This window comes from Podospora pseudopauciseta, chromosome 4 (genome assembly GCF_035222475.1).
Source record: "Podospora pseudopauciseta strain CBS 411.78 chromosome 4, whole genome shotgun sequence".
Taxonomy (NCBI): domain Eukaryota; kingdom Fungi; phylum Ascomycota; class Sordariomycetes; order Sordariales; family Podosporaceae; genus Podospora; species Podospora pseudopauciseta.
In genome coordinates this window covers 2,897,984-2,919,917 of record NC_085894.1, presented here as the reverse complement: position 1 = coordinate 2,919,917, position 21,934 = coordinate 2,897,984, and the positions used below count along the sequence as shown (strand labels likewise).

General features: G+C 53.9%; 9 protein-coding genes across 9 annotated transcripts; 1 reads left to right on the top strand and 8 right to left on the bottom strand.

The window, feature by feature from the left end:
* Window positions 1-923: 923 nt before the first annotated feature.
* Window positions 924-7,418, bottom strand: MLP1 (the record flags this gene model as incomplete). Its single annotated transcript, XM_062912364.1, has 3 exons — window positions 6,881-7,418; window positions 1,559-6,817; window positions 924-1,498 (listed from the first exon to the last, which is right to left on the bottom strand). Exons 1-3 carry the CDS (start codon window positions 7,161-7,163, stop codon window positions 924-926), a joined length of 6,117 nt encoding a protein of 2,038 aa, XP_062766015.1. The 5' UTR covers window positions 7,164-7,418.
* A 210-nt stretch (window positions 7,419-7,628) lies between these two features.
* On the bottom strand, window positions 7,629-9,458 carry QC763_407270 (uncharacterized protein; the record flags this gene model as incomplete). Its single annotated transcript, XM_062912365.1, is given in 4 exon segments — window positions 7,629-7,755; window positions 7,763-9,044; window positions 9,095-9,250; window positions 9,303-9,458. Coding segments are annotated over 3 exon segments (1,581 nt in total). The 3' UTR covers window positions 7,629-7,755; window positions 7,763-7,775.
* Window positions 9,459-11,288: 1,830 nt separating this feature from the next.
* On the bottom strand, window positions 11,289-11,947 carry QC763_407280 (uncharacterized protein; the record flags this gene model as incomplete). Its single annotated transcript, XM_062912366.1, has 2 exons — window positions 11,289-11,688; window positions 11,745-11,947. 2 exons carry the CDS (start codon window positions 11,945-11,947, stop codon window positions 11,289-11,291), a joined length of 603 nt encoding a protein of 200 aa, XP_062766013.1.
* A 446-nt stretch (window positions 11,948-12,393) lies between these two features.
* On the bottom strand, window positions 12,394-12,838 carry QC763_0068780 (uncharacterized protein; the record flags this gene model as incomplete). Its single annotated transcript, XM_062905949.1, has 2 exons — window positions 12,394-12,699; window positions 12,761-12,838. The coding sequence occupies 2 exons, from the start codon at window positions 12,836-12,838 to the stop codon at window positions 12,394-12,396; spliced, it is 384 nt and encodes a 127-aa protein (XP_062766012.1).
* Window positions 12,839-12,846: 8 nt separating this feature from the next.
* On the bottom strand, window positions 12,847-13,779 carry QC763_407285 (uncharacterized protein; the record flags this gene model as incomplete). The annotated part of the gene is made up of 1 exon (XM_062912367.1): window positions 12,847-13,779. One exon carries the CDS (start codon window positions 13,777-13,779, stop codon window positions 12,847-12,849), a length of 933 nt encoding a protein of 310 aa, XP_062766011.1.
* Window positions 13,780-14,588: 809 nt separating this feature from the next.
* On the bottom strand, window positions 14,589-16,547 carry QC763_407290 (uncharacterized protein; the record flags this gene model as incomplete). Its single annotated transcript, XM_062912368.1, has 2 exons — window positions 15,685-16,547; window positions 14,589-15,635 (listed from the first exon to the last, which is right to left on the bottom strand). Exons 1-2 carry the CDS (start codon window positions 15,802-15,804, stop codon window positions 14,589-14,591), a joined length of 1,167 nt encoding a protein of 388 aa, XP_062766010.1. The 5' UTR covers window positions 15,805-16,547.
* SEC13 (GTPase-activating protein S13) lies at window positions 16,401-17,814 on the top strand. The gene is made up of 4 exons (XM_062912369.1): window positions 16,401-16,585; window positions 16,695-16,742; window positions 16,814-16,929; window positions 16,992-17,814. The coding sequence occupies exons 1-4, from the start codon at window positions 16,583-16,585 to the stop codon at window positions 17,737-17,739; spliced, it is 915 nt and encodes a 304-aa protein (XP_062766009.1). The 5' UTR covers window positions 16,401-16,582; the 3' UTR covers window positions 17,740-17,814.
* An 89-nt stretch (window positions 17,815-17,903) lies between these two features.
* On the bottom strand, window positions 17,904-20,421 carry QC763_407310 (uncharacterized protein; the record flags this gene model as incomplete). Its single annotated transcript, XM_062912370.1, has 2 exons — window positions 19,183-20,421; window positions 17,904-19,127 (listed from the first exon to the last, which is right to left on the bottom strand). The coding sequence occupies exons 1-2, from the start codon at window positions 19,507-19,509 to the stop codon at window positions 17,904-17,906; spliced, it is 1,551 nt and encodes a 516-aa protein (XP_062766008.1). The 5' UTR covers window positions 19,510-20,421.
* A 376-nt stretch (window positions 20,422-20,797) lies between these two features.
* Window positions 20,798-21,793, bottom strand: QC763_407320 (uncharacterized protein; the record flags this gene model as incomplete). Its single annotated transcript, XM_062912371.1, has 1 exon — window positions 20,798-21,793. The coding sequence occupies one exon, from the start codon at window positions 21,791-21,793 to the stop codon at window positions 20,798-20,800; it is 996 nt and encodes a 331-aa protein (XP_062766007.1).
* Window positions 21,794-21,934: the final 141 nt, after the last annotated feature.

The following is a 21,934-nucleotide window of genomic DNA, read 5'->3' as shown; positions in this document are numbered from 1 at the left end:
TCGGGGGTTGACGTTACGGCATGTGTCTTGACAGAGGGAGGGGATGTCTGATGCTGAAAATACTGGTTCTTGTCTTGTGGTGATGTGAGGGGGTTGCTGCTTTGATAGTCTAATAATCCCTTTGCCCAGCCCATGGTGTTGATATATCATAGTGAGCGACAAGAAGTGAGACGCAAGCGAGAGTGAGTGAGAAAAAAACAACAACAACAACAACAACGATAAACATGCCCACAATGGAATCCAACACTGGATATATTCCCCTCTTAAGTCAGTCATTCCCCCAAGGTTGCCTCATTAAACCTCGTGTCCAAACCCCCCAAGCCAAGCCTCATGCTGACACCAAGCTTATGTGACCTTCTTACTCAACCCCTGGCATTCATCACAACGTTACGCTGACATTCACCCGCTCGTAAACTTCTTACTTGACCCAATCATCTCACAAAGCTAATCACTAGCATGAATGAGCGCATCATATCTGGATTTACCTAATCTTCATCAAAACACTGTTGCACAGCCTACCTACGATCCCAATCAGGAAGGCGACTTACATGATGGACTGACTCAGTCGCGGGTTAGGGTTGACATGCTACCCCTGACTCCTTCAACACAACAGAAAAACAAAACCATCACTACAGTCATCCAAGTTAAACAATATGCAACTAAAAAAAAAGTTGCTCTTTTCCCTATCCTCATCAATATCACAACATCCCATTTCACAACAAAACATGCATTAAACCATCATCACACCCCTCCACTCCTCATTCTCCCAAAATTTTCCCTGTGACCCCATTCCCATGTTAAAAAAAAAAAGTGCAAAGAAAATAATACAGGTTTCCTCCCCCTCCCTTTCCCAACCCCCAACACAAGTTCCCCAAACCCCTTCGAAGGACTCAATAATACCCCAGCCGCCCACCGCAATAATACTATTGTTGCTGGCCACCAGCGCCAGCACCACCACCAACATTCCCCCCTCCCCTAGGCCTCTTCCCCCCCCGCTCCCCACTCCCAACCTCGCTATCATTCCTCGGTCTCTTGTTACCAGCCGATGGGTTCGGGTTGAACTCTCCCGCAGCAGGGTTCAAGTGGCCAGCATTGCCAGCAGCCGCTGCGCCTCCCCTACCCTGAAACCCACCCCTTCCGCGATGACCACCTGGTCCACCACGTCCCGGAGCCTGGTAAACACCTCCCCTTCCTCCGCGGCCAGCGGCAGCGCCACCTCTGGGCAATGGGATACCAGTTCTAACTGCTGGCTGTGGGATTTGTTGTTGTTGTTGCTGTTGAGGTTGAACAGGCTGGGCTTGCGCAGCTGGAGCTGGCTGACCGAAGGGGTTGACCACAGGCAAATTGCTCGGCGCTGGGGTGGTGGTAGTTGCTTTTTGGGCAAGGGCGGGACCTGTCGATGGAGCTGGGATTGCTGAGCCAGGTGCTGGGATGCCTGTGGATGCTGGCTTGGGAATCTGAGGAGCCGGAGGTTTAGGTTTCTCCTCCGTTGGGGTGGCTACTGTGGTGTTAGCATCTTGTCTTCGCAAAACGTCGACGGCATCGATAAGAAACATACCAGCAGGAGCAGCTTGTGCCGTCGCAGATGCAGCCGCAGCGGGAGCCGCAGGGGCCGGAGTAGGCGTAGGAGCTGGCGCCGGAGGCTTCGCGTCCTTTGCAATCTCCCAGACTTCCACAACAGGACGCTGAGGTGTCTCCTTCGCAGCCGTCTCAACAATCTGAACCTTGGCCTGCGCAGTCTTGTGTTGCCTGTCGAGCATGTTAAGACGCAGAGCTGATTTCTTCTCGGTCAGCGCAGACGCCTGTTCCTTGGCGGTGGCAATCTTTTGCTCATATTCAGCCTTGAGCGAGGCCTCAGTAGCCTCCTTTGCCTTCTCCACCAATTTCTTCACATTGGACTTGACAATGTTGGCCACAACAGTATTGTTAGCAATAAAGCTGCGGACTTGGCTCTCACTAATGTTCGCAATGTCGAAGCCAGGAGTACCAACGACTGGTGTTGCTGGTGGTAGCTCACCAGCCGGCTTGACCGGTGTAGACGGAACGCCGTTTTGGGGCGGTGCCGAGGTAACCTGTTCAGCCTTGACAATAGCGATTTCCTGCTGCAACTTCAATTGGTACTCGGCCTCTAGTTTGGCTTTCTCCTCCTGAGCCTGCTTTTCCAGGTTCTCCTTGGACTCCTGCAGTTTCTTGTTAAGGGCTGTCTTCATCTTTTCGGACCGGGTGCGAACGATGGCGTCGGATTGCTCCTCTAACTCCTTGGCCTTCTGCTCGAATTCAGCAGCCTTGGCCTCGGCGGCAGCGATCTTCTCCTCCAAAGCCTTGCGCTCCTCATCAGTGAGGCTGCCAACAGGGGCCGCAGAAGGGCCGTCTTCCATTGTGACATCACCACCAGAGGCAGCAGCCCTAGCCTGATCGCGCTCAGATACAGCAGTCGCGAGCTCCATCTGCAGTTGTTGAATTTGAGCATCGGTGGCAGCCTTGTCGGCCTTGACAGCCTCCAGTTCTGACTTGAGGCTCTCGAGCTGCTGATTGAGTTGTGCAACCAGTTCGGAATTGTCGCCGTTTTCGGTTGGCTGCGAGAATACTGAAACCGGGGCAGCAGCCACTGGTGCTGGAGCCACAGCCTTTTGCTCAAGCTCCTTCTTCTTCTCTGTCACGCTGGCCAACTCTTGTTTCGTCGTAGTAAGCTCCTGCTCGACGCCCGCCAAGCGTGCGTTGAGGCCGTCAATCGTCTCCTGCAGCACAGCCTTGTCGTTAATAGCCTCATCGCGCGCCGTCTTCATGGCCTTATAGCGTCCCTTGAAGTCCTCTGCAAACTTCTCTCTGAGGGCCTTCCACTCGTTCGACTTGGTTTCCAACGTTTGCTCGGCCTCCTTGAGCCTCTCCTGCAAAGCCTGCCCCGAAGCCTTGAGAGCGTCACGCTCCGTCTCAAGCTCCATGATCGTGGCCTTGAGCTGCTCAACCTCCTGAGGATCAGACTGGCCATACTTGCTGAGAATAGACTCAATTCTCTTCTGCAGGCTATCCCGGGCTTCCTGGAGTTGCTTGATTTCTTGCTCCTTGAAGTTGCGGTCAAAGTCAAGCTCCGAGATGCGAGCCTCAAGAGGCTGGATCTTGGCCTCCAGCTCCTCAATCTTTTGTGTCTTGCGTTCAAGCTGAGCCTGGGTACGTTGGTTCTCGTTGCGCAGGGTGACATTGCTTTCGCGGATCATGTTGAGCTCAGTGAGTTTATCCATAATCTCCTTGTGCGTAGCCGAGTTGCGTGAGCTATCCGAGTTGGATCTACGCTCCTGGTCAAGCTTGAGACGTGTCTCATCGAGTTGCGATTGCGAGTAATCCAGCTGTTGCTGTAAACGTTTGGCCTCCTGCAGCTTAATGTCGTACTGCACTTCCAGAATCTCCTTTTCGCGGCGCAGGTAGTTGTTGAGCTCTCTGAGGCCTTCGGTAGCGGTGTCGGCGATCGCGCCAGCGGAGATATCACCAGCACTGTCCGCGCGGTTCTGCTGAAGGGCGGCAATCTGGGCAGTGACACTGTCGAGTTGCTGGTGTAAAAGCTTGTTCTGCGCCGCGGCGTCTTCTTTTCTAGCCTTGATCTCAGTGATCTCCTGCTCAAGTTGTACCTTGCGTTCCTCCCAGGATTGTTCGCTCTGGCGCAGGGCCAGTTTAGCCGACTCAGCTTCAGCCTTCCACTTGCCAGACTCGATCTTGAGCTCGTTGAACTTTGTCCGAATATCTTGCAGGGCCTTGGCGGCCTCAGCGTGCTTGACCAACTCGTACTCGTACTCTTGTTGAGCCTTGACGGTGATCTCTTGTTGAGTGCGCAGATCCTGTTGATGATACTTGGCGATTTCCCTGTATTTCTCCTCCTCGCTCTTGAGCCGGGCAATCTCACTGTTGAGAATGCGCTCCTTCTCCTCCGATTTCCGCGCGACATCGGCTTGCGAATCGCGAAGCTTGTTAAGCTCGTTATTCGAAGCACCGAGCTCCAACGTGAGAGCCTCCACGCGCTGCTCCAACTCGGTGATTGTGCTCACCTTAGCATTCGTGTCCTTCTCCCACTCCGCCGTGAATTCCTGTTGAGTCTCGAGCAGAGTGTTCAGCTCGTCCTCAAGGGATTGGCCATGTGTCTTGTATCGCTCGGCCTCCTCCTTGGCATTCTCCAACTGCATATTGACCAAATCCAACTGGTTCTTGAGATCCTGAACCTCGTTGTCCAGCTCATCAATGCGCTCCTGAGCCTCGGCACTGATACCGCCCTGGTCGTGTATCGTCCCTGGTCGGGGAGTCGGCAGAGGACGAAGCCTCTCGGCACGCTCTTGGGCGTTCCTGACCTCAATCTCCAGCTCGCTCACACGAGCCTGAAGATGGTCGCGACTTGTCTTGAGTTGGGCATTGTCCTGCTTGACTTGTGAAATGGCGCTTAGGAGTTCGTCGATGCGCTTCTGGGCTTGTTGGGCGTCGTATTCCTTCCGCTGTTGAAGCCTGCGTCCTTCATCTGTCTCTTCTGAAAGCTTTCGCTTGGTTGTGGTAAGTTCGGCATCCAAGGCATCGATTTGGCCCTGAAGCCTGCGCTTGGTTTCCGACTCGCTAAGCTCCCGTTCATTAAGTAGCGATTGCTGGTTTGACAAAAGATTGTTAAGTCTGGTCTTCTCCTGCGCAAGGCTTTCGTTGTCGCCGCTAAGCCTTTCCTGAATTGTCTTCCACAATGTCTTTTCAGCCTTCAGATTGGCGTTCTCGCTCCTCAAGCTTTCGACAAGCCCGCGAGCCTCAACGAGATCCTCAGCCACCTGCTGCGTCCGCAAGTCTTGCTTGGCAGCAGACTCCGACAAAGATTGATTCCTCTTCTGGATCTCCTGCTTCTCGGTTTGAAGGGCCTTGAAATTAGACTCAAGAATGCTATAGCGTTCGGCAGCAAGAGTAAGCTGGCTGGAGACGCGTGAAATCTCGCTCTGAAGAGAGGCCTTCTCGGAGGAGAGCTTCTGGATCTGATCTTTGAGGGCGTTTCTGTCAGCAGACTGGTCGGCCCGGTATGCGTCGTACTGAGCTTGCAGATCCCTAAAGGCCTGCACAAGATTGTCGTCGGTTTGAGCAGGTTGCTCAATGCTAGCAAGCACCTCACGCCCACCGTCCCCGGCGATACCAAGGGCTTGTCTGATTTCAGCAGAGTCGGCCTTTTGCTGCAGCATCCGACGGAACATGTCACGTTCTTGAACGTAGCTCCTGGACTTGACCAAAAGAGTCTGGATCTCTTCTTGAAGTTGGCGAATGGTATTGTGCAGTTCCTGCGGGTTCTCCAGCTCCAAGGCCTCTTCTCGTGCCTTGGTGTTTGCTTCCTCATCCTCCATCTTGTTGGCGAGCTCGCGAGTAATTCTGAGAAGCTCCTCGTTCTTTTGCTGGAGCTCAGCAATGTTCTTGAAGACCACAAACCTTTCTGTGATAAAGCGGTGAGTGTCGGACATATCCTCAAGTGCGTTCTCGCTGATCTCTCCACGCTGCATCCGTTCAAACTGTTCTTGTTCGTCCGGAGTCAACATATCCATGCCCTTCTCCTGGGCATGGGCGTTGAAGACAAGGACGTGAACCTGGGTGCCGAGGTCACGGACCTGAGCACGGAAGATCTTGTTCTCTGCTTGGATGGATGCGACAGTAGCCTCAGCTTTACGCTGGGCCTTCTTGGCCGCCTCGGCTGTTTCCCATGCTTGTTGCGACAGTTCGGTGTACTTGTCCAAATCGGCCTTGAGCTCCTCATTTTGAGCCAAGGTCTCCTCCAACTCTGGCGCCTTAGCCTCCAGCATACCAAGCACGTCGTCGAGATCCTGCTGAAGCTTTTGGTTCTTGCGCTGTTCAGTCGTGAGTTGAGCCTTGACCTTGAGAAGTTCCTCCAGAGTATCCGTAGCACGCTTGCCGCGAACCGAGAGTGGCGTGCCGAATGGAGATCCAGGACGAACCATAAAAGAACCATTGGCCCTTGGAGTTTGCGGCGCTTCGCCATGAGACTGTTCGGATTCGACGACGGACACGCGCAAACGATCGATCTCGGCCTGCAGGTTCTGTGTTTGCTGCTCTGCTTGGGTGAGATCTTGTTTCGCCTGCTCAAGTTCCCGGCGCACACGGCGCATCTCCTCGGCATGGTCGTCCTTGACCTGCTCCAGACGATCCGTTACCTCCTTTAGCCTTTCGCGGTGAGTCTCTGATTGTTGATCCTTGAGGTCGACGAGACGCTTCTGGGACTCAAGCTCCTGCCTGAAGCTCTCTTCGGCACGGGAATTGGACTCTTGAAGCTGCTGGACCTTGCTCAAAGCCTCCTCCGCCTTTGATTGAGCTTCATCCAACCTCTTCCGCAGCTGTTGTTCAGACCGAGTGAGCGATTCGATGGTCGAGTTCGCATCCTCGTTCATTCGTTGGAGCTCGGCAATACGAGCGCCTTTCTCCTTTCGGAACTTGAGGCTCTCGGCGGCCTTTGTCTTGAGTTCGGCATCATACCACTCGTTGTTCTTCTTAGCAAGTTCAAGCTCCTGTTTGAGTGCCTCTTCCCGGTATTTGGCCGAGTTCGCGGCTGTCTGAGCCGATTGGACAGACTGATTTAGCGAAGAGATCTCCGAGTTAAGCTTCAGAATCTTCTGATGCTGCTTCTGGAGCTCTTCAGCAAGGGTGGCATTGGCGGTTGTCTTGGAGTCGACGATGGCCAGTGTCTCGCGGTTCGATGTCTCGAGGGAAGCAATACGAGCGCGCAATGTGTCAATTTCGGACTGCGATGCTGATCCGGATGATTTCAGGGCCTGGAGCTCATTTTCGATTGATCGTCTCGAAGATTCTGGTGTTTCAAATTGTCAGCCAAGCTCAGCCTATCTGGCAGCTGAACAGCGCGCAAACAAACCTTCACTCTGCAGCTTCTGTCGAAGCTCTTCCACCTCCTTCAGTGCCTTCTCGGAGGTCGCCTTGAATTGCTCGCAGCGCGATTCCGAACCCCGGATAGCGCCTTCCAGTTCAATCTCGAGCTGGAATTTCTCTTGCTCCAAGTCGCGTAGCTTGGTGAGGACAGCTTGGAGGATGGAGGTGACAAGCTCTGGGGTCGGCGCGGTGACGACTGTGTTGAGGTCGAGCTCTGGGATGCCGGCGTTGGCCGACAAGTACCCTAAGTCCACCTCGGCCGCGGCCATGGTGTTTCCTGCTCGCGTGTTTGCCCTGGTTCTCAGCGCATAGAAGGAGCTTTGTTGGTTTAAATCCGCCCGTGGTTAAGACCGGTCGAGAAAGAGGGGCCAATCGAAGGCGGCGAGTCGTAGTCGATGAAGGTCGCCGGCGGGAGATGGAGTACTCCGTAAACGAGATGGGTGTTGTTGATTCAGATTCCCCGGATATGCAAATGGAAAGGTCGCGGGTTGTGGTTGGTGACTTCTTTTTCGACTGTTTTCGGAGGAAGGCTGCTGCTGCCAGGAACCAGTCGCGCTTTAAAGTGGGGACCTAGTGGAGTGTGTGACAGCACAGCGTTTGGTATGAGTGGTCTGTGCATCGCCCGTTCGACCACAGCCAGCCTCGCCAATTCTTTGTTCAAAAACAGCGCCAAGAGCTCGATAAAAGTAGGCCGTCTTTGAATGGTTTCTCAGCAGCACTCACTTTAAAATTCAACAACCACAGTGAACCATCCCAAAATTCATTATAGAATGGAATTCAACTTATCAATCCAGTTCGCTAAATATCACACATTGAAATAGTCAAAGTCTAACCTCGCCTTCCTCGCATAATAACTTATACCTTATACCTGGTAGCCCAGATCACCTCCCCCGATGATAAGCCTCCCCATCCATCTCATACGTCCCCGGCACAGGGCCCGCTTGCCACGACGCCTGCCCAGTCGGCGCCGGCGGTTGCTGTGACTGTGGCGGCACGTACCCAGTCTGATACGGCTGGAACCCTCCTCCTTGCTGCCCTTGAGGCTGCCCATATTGTCCCCCCTGCCCATGCAGCTCCTGCGTCCCCGGCGCCGCAGGAGGAGCAAACATCATCCCCTGACCCTGGAGCTCCGGCCTGTTCATATTCGCATTATGCAAATGTGACCCCTGCCCCTGAAGCTCCGACATGTTCTGTGAGTGAGGTTGCCCCGGGTACATCGCCCCTTGGCCTGCAAGTTCAGGTCTATTAGCCATCGGTGCTCCTTGACCATACAGTTCCGGAGCATGTGGTGGAGGCGGCACCATGGCTCCTTGCCCTTGGAGTTCTGGTCTGTTGACTTGGGGGGCTCCCTGGCCGTACAGTTCTGGGGCTCTTGGCTGTGCTGGGGAGTGATATGGGTTTGGCGAAGCGAGAACTGGTTGGGTGTTCTGCGATTGAAGCTCGGATGTGCCCGGCATGGGTGGGTAGAGAGAGGAAGCAGCTGCTTGGCCGTGGAGTTCGGGTGCGTTTGGTGGTGAAATTGAATTGTATGGGCTCGGTGTTTGAGCGTGAAGTTCTGAGGTGCCTGGCGTTGGCGGGAAGAGCGCGCTGTGGACCGCAGATTGGTTCTGCGGGGGTGAGTATGGCCCTGTGGTCGAGATTGGTGATACGTTGTCTGTTCTTCCAGGTGAATTTACTCGCAGTGTCGAGCTCGGAGCTGGTGAGTCCACTGGGGGAGGAGCAGCAACGACGTCAGACGCAAATGTTGGCTTGTTGACGGCGGCAATGGGACTCGCAAAAGGCCGGTATGTTGGGGGAGCAAGCTTGGGTTCGACCGACGGTTGGGGTGGTGGAGCAGCCAGCGCGGCCAAACGCTCTTGTTCTCGACGGTTCCGGGAGGACTTGCAGAGACGCCAGATCAGAGCACCCAGGAGAACTATGCCTCCGATGGCACCTGCCGCAATGCCGATGATCATGCCGAGATTAGTCCTGGAGGAGTTGTTATCTGTGTTCGAATCGCCACCATTACTCCCGCCTCCTGAGCTACCCGGGCCACCTGTTGCTCTGGGGACGCCGCCAGAAACCCCAGTTGCATATGTTTGGTCAACCGAATTCGTGACCCCGGCGGCCGTCACTTTGTTCTCGGCAGCACTGCAATAGTAGTTGTAAACCTACAAATATGTTAGCGGGCTTGTCGTCTATAAGGACTTTGAAAACCTACCGAGATAGCAGAGCTAACATCCTCCGTTGCTGTCGACCTGCAATATGCCTTCACGCTTGAAGTAATCTCCCTTGAGAGCTCCAGTGTCATCCCCTCCTTTAAGCAAGCGCACGAGGCCAATGCTTTGGGGCCAGCAGGACACAGCCCTCGCGTTTGCTACCAGCCATGGTCAGCACCTGTTCTGTCTCGTCCTATCCGATCTACCTACCCCTTGGAGAGCATAGCTTAGTCCTGAGGCGGCACAGGGAGCGAGCGTCTGGAATTGCGGCAAGTCGGTGACATAATATGTCATAGCACCAGGCGGGTCTGTCGGCTTGGGGAAGTTCGAGGTTCCGTTGTTCAGGCCGCAGTAGCCAGCAAACATGGCCTGGGCAGACGACACATCGGCCGCGTTGGAGGAGCACGCTCGCCTGACTGAGGTGTTGATTTCCTGGCTCACCAAGAGTGAGTTCTGGTTCTTGAAGCACGCGCAACTCGCATAGCCTGCGTTATCTGTTGGGCATTTCCCTCTCTATTCACCGGTTATCGTTAGTATCCAACTGCGTTAGAAAGACTGTGCATTTGGCCTACCAGGTCTCTGTTCACAACGACATCAGCAAAGCGTCCTCAAGCAGCACGAGGAAAGTTGAACGTGCGATGAGACTTACCGAACAGCATAGCTTAAGGCCGTCCTTGCGCATGGGGCCAAAAGATCCATCTCAGCGATATCAGTGATTGCCACAGATACGGCAGTTGGAGAAGGGAACGAAACAGGTGTTGCCTGGTTGCAGTAGGCACTCAGGACAGTCGCCGCAGAGGACTGGTCCTCGGTCGCTGTTGATCCGCATGTTAACCTGACACTAGAGGATATATCCGACGCTATAGAGGCGAAGTTGTTGTTCTTGCTGCAAACACACGATTGAAGCTCTGTCACGGCTTGGGGGCAGGCGTTTCGCGTTAGACCCTGGATGTTGTAGCTCACAGCCCATGATGCGCATGGTGCCTGTCGTGAGTCGCAGTTAATCAGATATGGTCCCTATTCATTGGGAGCTGAGATAAGATGCGCATACAAGAGAGTTGAAGATGGTCAAGTCTGTCACGTAGACAACCGACTGTGACACCACGAGCGTGATTGTCTGAGAGAGCAAAAGGGCGAGCAGCATCGAGGCCGGGGGATATCGGCGGCCCATCTTGATAGTCGACAACAAGATAAGACAGTATATTCAAAAAGATGGAAGCTGGAGTCGCTAATGCTCTCCCAACAGAGTGCCACCAAATCCCCTCACATGCAGATGTGACTTCTGCTATGTGTGAACAGCCGAATGGGTACCACGGTTGGTCAGGTCGAAAGAAACAGAGAAAAGGAGACCGTCCAGATTAGAGAACTTTTGCCCCATCCATGTTCATGTCACGAGGGAAGCGAGCAAATGCTACAGGAAGGGGGCCGCGTGGGGACCAGGCTGCTCCCCATCTTTTCTCAAAAGGACTGGACTGGCTTCGCACTGCAGACAACGCAGGTACCGTGAACCGCGGAGAGGGGGCGGTTTGGTGTTGAGACCCCTGCAAGCTGAAAAGCCCAAACCGAACTTCAAGCTCATGCTCTTGAACGAAGCCACCAATGGGAGACGAGGTCCGAAAAGGCGGCAGCCCAATGGGGGATCGGGCGGGAAGCGATAAGACATGGGAAAATGTGTGGCTTGAGCTTTGGGCTCAACTTTTCGATTGCAGATGAAAATAGTCTGTGTTCCAAGAGAAGACATCATGACATCTGGTCTTGGTGATTATTCTGTTCGAAATGAGGTTTCCACTGAGCTGTTGGGAAGGCTGCTGCTGTGTGAGTTGAGATGCCCAAAAGACCCCAGTTTCCCCATGCATGAGCGTGTCGATCTTTGCCTGTCAGCTGCGGGGGAAATTGACGCCGATAGAAGGAATCTTTGAGAAGCCAAAGCTGGTGCAACATCGAGCGGATGGGAACTCTTCAGCAGCTGAAGAGATCGGATTTCTGCAAGAGCACAGTCGGAAATACCCGCGCTTAGAGAAATGGCAGGAGCACCGTATCTGCAAGCCCTCAACCTGCAAGCCATGGTTATTTTTGTCCCATTCCCTAAAACCTAACCCAAGATCATCATAACATAACCAACAGTCGTTCAGTTCGTCAAAATATCCAACCGCGCTCCTTACAACACCGCTTACTCCTCCTTATTACTTTCTGCGCTTACTCCCCCTTATTACTTTCTGCTCTCTTGAATGCCGCCACCAAACTCTTGAACCTTCCCACGTCAAGCGGAATCCTCTCCCCCAGCCAAATCGCCCTCTCGGTATGATTCTTCAGCTCCCTCTCCAACTCATGTGGTACGTCATCCTCGTGAGTAGTGTTGGGGTGCACCAACACGGATAGAGGCCCTCTCCAAATCGCTAGCCACGGAATGAAGGCTCCAAACTGTGCAGGAGTGAACAAGTTCACCTCAAACATAGCGACCGGATGCGGTCCCACGGGGCGGTCCCAGAAGGTATAGATACGTAGTTCTGGGAATTCATGCCGGATTCTCTGCCAGAGCTCTCTCGCATATTGGGTTTGTTGAGGGTTGTTTTGGAAGTAATAGACATGAATGTCGCTGGGGATAGTGAGTGATGAGGTGGGTCATGGTGAGGGAACAGAAAGAGAACTTACAAACCACCCCGTCGACCGTTATCCAACGGCTCAATGAACCTTTCGTATGCCACGCTCTTCACACCCGTCTGGTTGTTGACATAGCTCTTGCCGTCATCGGTGCGCTCATCGGGAAGATGAGGGGCGTTCTCATACCCCGCCAAGGGTGATGTGTAGTTCCATTCGAGTGCGTCTGCCATTTTCTGTTCTGATGTCTCTGACATTTGCAATTGAGTGTAGAGAACACGATCGATATTCTAGAAGGTCGGCAGAAGGCGGTTTTATACTGGATTTGTAAGTCGACGGTGAAGCTGAGTGAGGATAATGCGTGGACAATTGTGGAGCCCTTCCCCGTGGGATCCTAGCGAATAATGAAAGTCTGCCATGACGCAATCCGTCCAGATGTTGTGCAACAGCGTGGAGAAGGACAGTTATTTGATGTCAAGGATGCAAATTCTGGTGAGATATGCGTTGGGACCTGATTTTGTTTCTGTTGCAAAAGCCTGATGGTTTGTTTTGTTCTGCGTAGCTGTTTTGATATCTCACAGAAAAGTACCCGATGGTCGGACCGGTCCTCCGTTGCGGAGCGGGAGCAAGCGGAACCGATCCGCCCCGCCGGGTTGGGACCGCCAAGATGCCGGGCCGAGACACTTGTTCTACACTTCACTACCTATAGAGGTATCTCAAAATACCCATCTTCCCTCTGGTACTGTTTTATGCCGTACCTTGGGCTCTGGACCGAAAATTCCAGTATAGCCGTCACAACCGCTTCGTAGGCCTCGATGGTCTTCTCGACCATCTCCATAACCTCATCTCCATGCTCTTCTTTCGCTCTTGCTCGGAAACGAGTAGCAAGATCCCGAAACTCACAGCCCCAATGCCCATAGTCTCCCAAAATCCCCCCCACAGCACCCGCGAGATCACGGTTCCGGTCGTGCATAGCTATCGATACCAAATTCATAGCCGCACCATCTTTCTGCTCAACATTTCATATCAGCAACCTTTTCTCGACCCATCCAAGCACCCTCTCCACTCACCAATTCCTTCTTCAACGAAAACAGCTCATTCACCCTAGCCCCAATCATTAGCCTTCCCACTCTTGATCCATCCCACATCTCAAAACTCACACAACAAAAGACTTGATAACCATCATCTCCATCCCCCTAACCTCCTCCCACCTCCAAACCTCCCCCGATAACCCCTCACCCCCATTCATCACCCGCCCCATCAAACAAAAAGCCCCCACCCCACTCGTCCCCGTCCTCCAAGCCCAAAACTCCTGCTCCCCTACTTCATCCCCCAATAACCTCAACTCGGCAACCGTTGTTCCCGACATCCTAACACGATATTCCACCAAACAACCATCCATATAACACTCCAACACCCCCCACAGCCTCCTCACATCCCCCTCCCCCCACCCATTCACCCCCCTCAACCTCCCCCCAGCACTCTTCATCAACTCACAAACCTTCGTCGGCGCGTCCGGTTCCTCCTCCCCCTCCCGAAGTAAACACCACCTCACATACCGCTTCGACACTTCCACATACTCCCTCGCGTTTATACCCCCAGAAGAATCAGAATCAATAGCATCATCCCAAAGCACAATCCACACCACCCACACGGCCACAGTTTTCAGCTTTTCAAAATCTTCGGATCCGGCCGCAAGAGAAGGGTACAGGCCACAGACCAACAAAGCGGTGTCATACTCGATAGCCTTTTGCAGCGCTTTTGGCTGGGGGATGAGGGAGGAAAGGATGGGGTTTATGACTTCCTCTGTCAGGCGGTTATGCAAGGGGTGAGGGGCGGAAGGAGGGAATTGGGGAGGTGATGATGATTTCCAGGTGCGGAGGAAGTGGGTTGTGGGAGGCAGGAGGAGTGTTTGACCTGATAGAGATTCCATCTTTGGTAGGTAGTGAGTGGTGGTGAGGTGAGACGGGAGCAAGTGTTGATGGAAAGGGGAGAGGGTCTCCACCACAGAGATGTTGGGCTGCAGGTGGGGCCTCAAACAAAAGAGCAGTGGTGAATCCCATTCTCTGTCATTGTTTTCACGGCACATGGGATATAAGGTTTCGAGAACTGTTATATTCAGTCGGCGATGAAGCCTATCATCTATCCCTTTATCCTGTAAGTAGTCCAGGTTCACAATCCACCCTCATTTCTTCCCCTCTTGAGAACAAAACGCCAAAATCCATGCGCCCTCCCCCCCCACCCATGCCATTTCGTCTACAACACAATGCGCGCGCGCGAGAGAGAGAAAGAAACCCAGGAATCAAGAGAGTCGACAACAATAACAACGACATTTATCCTACCGCCATCAGCAACAACCAAACCACCATGACCCTAAAACCACCACCACACCCACGACCATAACAATGCTCCCCATGCTAATGCATACACTTATCAAACCACACCACCACCGCCACCGCCACCTCAAATGCAATATCTAGTACAATACGATGCTAATGCTCTTCTGTAATGATGCTTGCTTGGCTGCTCATCATCATCATCATGATTCCCCATCGTCATCAACAACACATGCTCATCCTCTCATCTCCCCATCGTAACGAATACAATAAACAGGAAGAAAAAAATACAAATGTTTGATTTGAAGAACGAAAAAAAGTATCAGGAAACAAACTATGAAAAAAGAAAAAAAGAAGAAGCCAAAAGCATGAACTCGCCTAGAGATAAAAAAAAAACAAAAAAACCATAGGCAAAAACGTAAAATAACACTGCTGTAAGAACTATTGTCGTCAAAAGGTCGTGGGTTGTCGTGGCGGTGGTTGGTCATGGGGTCATGTCGACAGGACGTTGTTGTATGTTGTCAGTAGATCATCAAAGTTGTTGTCGAAAATAAAAAGGAAATCAGGCGCTCGCCGGAGCAGTCGGCGGCGGCGGCGCATCACCACCACCACCCACCGCACCACTCTCCCCCTTCACAGGATTGCCGCCACCGCTGCTGCCGCCGCCATTCACCGGCCCCTCAGCAACCAAATCCCCCGTCTCAATCTTCTCCCCCGTATCCGCATCGATGAAATTCTCCTCATTCACCACAATCTCACTCGCCGCAATCCGTCTCATCAACTCCAAGAAATTCGAGTGCTTGAACTTGTCCGAGTTGTTGCCACTAACAGCCCTCAGGATGTCTTCGGCCGCCCGAGCCAGGTCCGCATTTTCCCTCCGACGGGCGTGTTCCTCCTGCTCGTCGGCAATCCGCTCCATCTCCGAGTTGATCGCCGCCATCTCGGCATCGGTAGGCGGAAGGGCTTTGGGTCCATGCTCGGCCATCCACTTGGCTTGCTCCTGCTCGAATTCCTGCTCCTGACGCTGGTAGTCGGTCAGCTGGTCGGCTTGCTGCTCGTACTGGTCAAATAGATCGGCAAAGGCGTCCTTGACCTCGGCGCTTTCGACTTGTACAGCGGCGGCGGCGGTGGCTTCTTGACCTGGGAGTTGGCTGTGGGTCATGGGGGCGGAGAGAGCAGGTAGGTAGCTCTGAAAGGTCATGCCAGTTTGGTAAGGGGCGAAACTGTTGACACCTGTGGTGGGGAGCATCATAGGCTGCTGAACAACAGGCACACCAGGGTGGCTCATCGCCATGCCTGGGGTTTGACCAGCTTGGACCGAACTGCCGTTCGCAATCTTCATGCTGGCAAACTCGTTGATCCAGGCTTGGTTCCCGACTCCACCGGTGGCGGGCGACTCGAGGCGCATAGCTGCATGATGCTCTGCGGCCAGGCGGGCAGCCATCGGAGCAGGAGACATGGCCATAGGAGGGCGATGAAGGGCAGCCGGGTTCATATCAGGGAGCAGAGGGCCGTTCTCAAAGCCAGCGTTGACCGGACCACCCTGCTGGAAACCCTCAAAGGCTCTCTGGGCAGCGTTGCTCGGACCGGCATTCTGCGACCGGAATGACTGTCGAATGGTTAGTAAAATGTCGATAGCCGTTGATGGAGACACTCACAGCTCCGGGACCAGCCTGAGGAGCATTCACGAGCCGATCTTGGTGCAGGGTGCGATCGCGGTCGGTATGCGCGAGCAGGTTCTTAGCCCCGTTGGATGGGCCGCACATGGAGTCAGCCATCTTGACGACTAGAGGGAATAGTCGCTGAGTTGAACGGTCCGGAACTCGGATTTGTTCTGGAGAAGAGCGACAGGCTTGGAGAGAGAGAGAAGGAGAATTGACGATGTGATATGGGAACCCGGGGGGCGAAAAGCAGTGGTGAGGATATTCGCAAGTTACAAAAAGAAGCCGAGGTCCCTGGATGTCTTAGGCAAAAAGGGAACCTCTATTTGAGAGGCGGTTATTACTATTGATGCTGGGATGAATAGGAAAAGAAAAATAAGGCATTATTCTATTGTTGTGGTTGACCAAACCGCCATTGAAAGGGACCCACTTGGTCACGAGACTCCCCTGGGGCTCTGGGAGGATGAGAACAGTGTTTTGGTCCTTCCAAAGTCGGTGTTTCGTGGTGTTGCGAACTCTTCGAAGAGAAAGGTCGGTGGCTCAGTCAGCTTGTGAACGCATGCGGGGAGTGGAGGGCGAATTCCCGGGCCGGGATGTGTGTGGGGTATTTCGGGTGGGGCAAGGCTGCGGTGAGACCAACGCTGCGTCAAGGTCAACAAGGCCATACCGAGCTCACCTTGATTTTCTTTGCCAGCTGGACAGTGGGACACAGGGGTAAGTTCGAGCATTACGCTATACGCAGGGCACCAGCTCCTGGGCCTCCAGCGACCGACCTGTCCTCTCGATCCCATCTGCGACCCCAAAACAACCACAACACCTCCCGCATTCCTCTCATTTAAACAATACCTGATTGGAGAACAATAAATACCCCGACAAACAATAATAAACCTACAAAATGGTTCGCCCGCCCTCTCCTCCGCCCACCGCCCCTCTGCTGTTCGCTTCGCCAGCCAAGGGAGAGACCCCAACCCAGTGGACACATGCTAACCATGGCCGGAGCTATTCAGACAGCGGGCGCCCAACTTATCACCAACACCGGTCACGATGACATGATCGTACGTACCCCGCGATTCCTCGATTAGCTCTACCGACTACCCTAAATTCTGGAATTTGACACGCAAGGCAGCACGATGCAGTCCTGGATTACTACGGCCGGAGGTTAGCGACCTGCTCGTCGGATCGCACCATCAAGATCTTCGAGATTGAGGGCGAGTCACAGCGGTTGATCGAGACACTCAAGGGGTATGTTTCGCGTCACGAGCACGGGCAGTTTCCAATTCCCGATGCTGACAGGTGGTGGTTAGGCACGAGGGCGCAGTGTGGTGCGTGTCCTGGGCGCATCCCAAGTACGGCAACATCCTCGCGAGCGCGGGCTACGACGGCAAGGTGCTCATCTGGCGTGAGCAAAACGGCTCGTGGCAGCGCATCTTCGACTTTGCCCTCCACAAGGCCAGCGTGAACATTGTGTCTTGGTCCCCCCACGAGGCCGGCTGCCTCCTCGCATGCGCTTCCTCCGATGGCAACGTCAGCGTTCTCGAATTCAAGGACAACAGCTGGGAGCACAGCAGCTTCCACGCGCACGGTCTGGGTGTCAACTCGGTTTCTTGGGCGCCTGCCATCACACCCGGCAGCATCGTCAGCAGCAACCCCGGCCCAGGGTCGGCCGGCAACAGACGCTTTGTAACTGGCGGTTCCGACAACCAGCTCATGATCTGGGCGTACGACCCGGCTACGAACAGCTATAAGCAAGAGAGGGAGCCCTTGGTGGGTCATACCGATTGGGTCAGGGATGTGGCATGGAGCCCAACGGTGCTTCAGAAGAGCTATATTGCCTCTGCGTCACAGGACAGGACAGTGCGGATCTGGATGAGTGACTCTGCCAGCCCCGGGCAGTGGAATGTCAAGGTCCTGAACTTTGATGCTGCTGTCTGGCGCGTGAGCTGGTCCCTGAGCGGGAACGTTCTTGCGGCCAGCGGGGCGGATAACAAGGTTACCTTGTGGAAGGAGAACCTTAAGGGCGAGTGGGAGTGCGTCAAGACCATTGAGGAGTAATTTTGCGTGAGATGTAATGATTATGGCGGGCGTTGTGGTGCGTGGTTTAGAAATATTATTATTTACTGGCAGTGCGTTTGAGATGACAGCAAAAGTCAGGCTTGGAACGTCGTGTCGTGTATGTCAACCATCAACAACAGAGAAAAAAGGGGGGTGTCACCCCTCTAAGCAACAATCACAAAGATCCCCCCCACAAGCGACAACACAATTGTCATTCCCATCACCACCCACCCCTCTGTCCTTACTGTTCCAGCCCCCTTCACTGCAGGATTAGAAGTCTCAGCCGGCTCCTCATCATCTGTTCCTGTTCCACCATTCCCACCACCATTCCCCTCTCCATCATCATTGCCATCATCCCCCCCATAATTCACCTCCTCCCAACTTTCCTCCTCCACATCCCCCGTCTGCTCCAAAACCCAAACCTCCCCTCCATAATCATTGCTAACAAACACCCTCCCTCGACCATCCACCTGCAACCCAACAGGCCTCAGACAAATCCCATCCGGCCTGCACCGGTGTATATCCCCCGTATTCAACAAATCCCTCGCGGCGTTCAAACTCTTTGCGCTATGAACTGGCTGCCCCGTCCCGGCATCCCACTCCACCTCTGCGACTTTATACCCCTCCGGCTCATCCCTATTCCAGCTCCCATGAAACGAGACGTAAGCCCTCGTCCCCTCACGGTTGAACTTGATATCCAGCGGTGCCATGTGCGCCTTGAATGTCAGCCGCGGGGGGACATACTCCCGTGCGCAAGTCTCATCGTTCAACTCGGCGGTTTGATTCAGGGAGAATTGATCCCCCGTGGTCAGGGTGTTGAGGTCGGGAAAGTCGGTTCTGTTGTACAACGGGAAACAGAACGGGTAGCCGTGGTGTCGGTTTTCTGGTAGGGACCCGTTGAGGAAGCCGTGAAAGTTGAGTTCTTCGCCTGGGTTTTCGTTGTGGATGTCGGTGCCGAGGCGGGTGGTTTGGTCGATGTTGTTTTCCACGCTGAATACACCCCCGGTGATGGGGTGCTCGGCTATTCCGACTGAGTTGCGCAGGCCGGAGCCGATTAGGAGGCCCTGGGAGGGGTAGCTGTAGGGTGGGCTCGTGGAGGTGAGGTTGGAGATGTTGAAGGCGCGGATTTGGGAGATGCCGTTTTCCAAGGGGATGGATAAGGGGTCGATGTTGGAGGCGCTGCCGCGGGAGACTAAGAGGAGGTCGGGGTGGGAGGGGGAGAGGAAGAGGGTGCGGGAGACGTGGTCGGTGTTGGTCATGTTGGTGATTATCTCGCGGCGGTTGGACACCGAGGCGGTGGAGGGGTCGTAGTCCCATGCCCAGACGCTTTCGCGGGAGGAGGCGTAAAGGGTGCGGCCTGAGGGGGAGAGTTCAATGCCATGGTTGAGCTGGAGGGGCTGTTAGTGATTGTGAGGATGGAATGGGAAAGATAAGGGGGCTTACTCGTTCGTCTTCGATGACGGTGGTGTTGTTGATCACGTAGGGGCAGGTGCTTGCTCTGTCGGTGACGTTGAGGTGGACGATGCCGCTTTGGGCAGAAACAACGAGGAGACCGCCTCTGCCATCAAGCTTGATGCTACGGGCGAAGCCGAGGTTTCGAGCAAGCAGATGCGCTGTCCAGCCCTTTGCTATGGTAACATCATAACTCGGCGTCAAGCTGATGGCGCATGTCTCCGACGATGACGTTTCAGTCGGCGGAGGTGGCAGCGTAGTTTGCGCTTGAACACCGCCCAGCAGCAACAAGGCTGCGGTGGTGGATTGGAAACGCATTGCAAGTGAGTGAGGCTATCACTTGAGGCTCGATTGCAGAAAAGCAAGAGCGTGGGGGAGCAACAAAGATACAAGATCCATAGTTCCAGCCTTGTTCAGCTAGTGCTTATTATACTTATTCCAGGTAGCAATACAAACACAAAGGCAGTGCAAGCCAAGCTGTGTTTGTCTTGGTGGGTGTATGCTGTCGTCGTCAGCCACCTTGCCCATAAAGATATGGATTACCTGCCAAGGACAACATTGTTGGTTGAAACCTCATGGCGCCTTACGCTCCCCTCTTTTCTCGTGCATGATGAAAGGATGTGACTGGAAAGGATCCCGTCTGCCACGACTGCCCAGAGTCTTGGGATCTTATAAACGTTTGTTGTTGCCCAGAGTGTCTTTCCACGTCTTGCCTCTCATGTCATCGAGTGAAGCTGCCGCATAGCCGAGGTGGCCACAACTTGTCCTCACGGCCTCCGACAGCTATTTCTTCAGCTTCTCCTTTATGCCACAAGCCAGTATGTGATTCTTTACAAAAGCTCAGTTCTAGAATAGCTGATACGACCTCTAGTCGGCCCATGCTAGTAGTGGAATTAGTGTGAGTTCCTGGGGTAGCTAGATATTCTTCAGACGGCAAGACAATTGAACAAGAAGTCGGTTTATAGCTCTGATGTCATCGGGTGCTTGGTGGTTGCTCAGCTGCTGGAGTGGAATCTGTCCCGCCTGTACCTTTTTTTTTATCTCCTAGCCTCCAAGATCCATTCCTGCTAGGCTCATGATAACCTCATTTCCTAGGGGGCCCTGCAACCTCCGATACTCGACACATCATCTCGATTTGATTCTACCAGAGTTGCGGTCAGCACTACATGCCCAACTGGAGCATGTGACGTTGAATAGTGAAACATGATTAGAACATAGATGAGATGAATAAAATCAGGACTTGGAGTCGCAAGAGATCAAAGACAACAGAGGAAGGGACTGCCCGGGCTGTCAAACTCGGTGTTAAGCCAATGCCGCGGGGTAGCATGCGGGGGAGTTTGGGCTGGCCCACCAAAAATTGGATTTCATTGTCTTGGCATCAAACAGGGGTGTGCTTCCTTTTGACCTTCCGAGAACTGTGCCAGTGTCTGCAGAATCCATCACACTATGTCGACAGCTAGGCGACTCAATTCTTATCTTCCAATTGTAAAGCTAATTTGACCGTTTATCTATATTTCTTCTGGGCATTAAATTCCCACCACGTACTGGTCATTTCCCATCACAAACTCCACCCACCCTCAACACCACCCCGAAATCTCTCGATGTCTCACAACCCCTTCTCAATCTCATCCAACCCCTTCAACCCCTCCCAAATCCTCTCCCTCTCCCCCTTTCCCAAAGCCTCATACGGCGCCCTCATCTTAAACCTCTCCTCCACCCCCTCCATACCCTCCTGCACAACCCCAGCCCTCACCCCCGTAAACATCCCCGCCGCCAGCTTCGTCCCCGCAACCCCTAGACTCTTCAACACCTGCTCCCCCAACGCCGCCCTCCTATGCAACACCAACGCCTCCTCTCCCCTCCCCTCCTTCCACAACCTATAAACCCGTCCAATAACTTTGGGAAAAACATTCCCAAACGCAGCAACGCACCCCGCACTTCCCACACTGAGCCCCCCAATCAAAAAATCACTCTGCCCCCCAAAAACACTAAACCTCTCCCTCCCAAACTCCGCCGCCAACCTCGTCACCTTAGCCACACTCCCACAAGTCAACTTAACCCCTACCACATTCCCACTCTCCCTCACAACCCGTGATATCATCCCAGAATCCATATCAACCCCATTCGTCACCCCGGGAAAGTTGTACACCACAACCCCCATCTCCCTCCCCCTTCCCCTTCCTAGTGTCCTCACATACTCCCCCACCTCTTTGAAAAACCCTTCCACAACAGCTGGCTTCGCCCCAAAATACGCACACGGCAAGACCAGCACGTAATCTGCCCCTGCGTCCTGAGCGTCGGAGATATACTCCTTTACCTGAGCTAGACTGTGGCCGGAAACGCCAGCCATGATGGGGAATCCCGGGGGGCAGACACTCTTTGCGAGGTGCAACAGCTGGGAGCGTTCCTCCCGGGTGAGGAGGAACGGCTCGGCGTTTGTGCCGAGGACTAAAAGGCCTGTGAGGCCGACGTGGGAAGAGGTGAGGTATTGGAAATAAAGGGATTGGGACTCTAGGTCGAGGGTGTCGTCGTTGGTGAAGATTGTTATCGAGGGGACCCAGAGGCCGGGTGGCGGTGGTGGTGGGACGGTTGCTTCCGCCATCGTGGTCTTGGACAACACACAGGAGATGAGTTGGAAAACGGAACTTGCTGTTGCGGAGGTGCAGAATGACAGTGACATGAAAGAAGGGTCAAGGTTGGTGAGAGACAGTGTAGGTTGGAAAGATGTGATGGGTTATCTGTC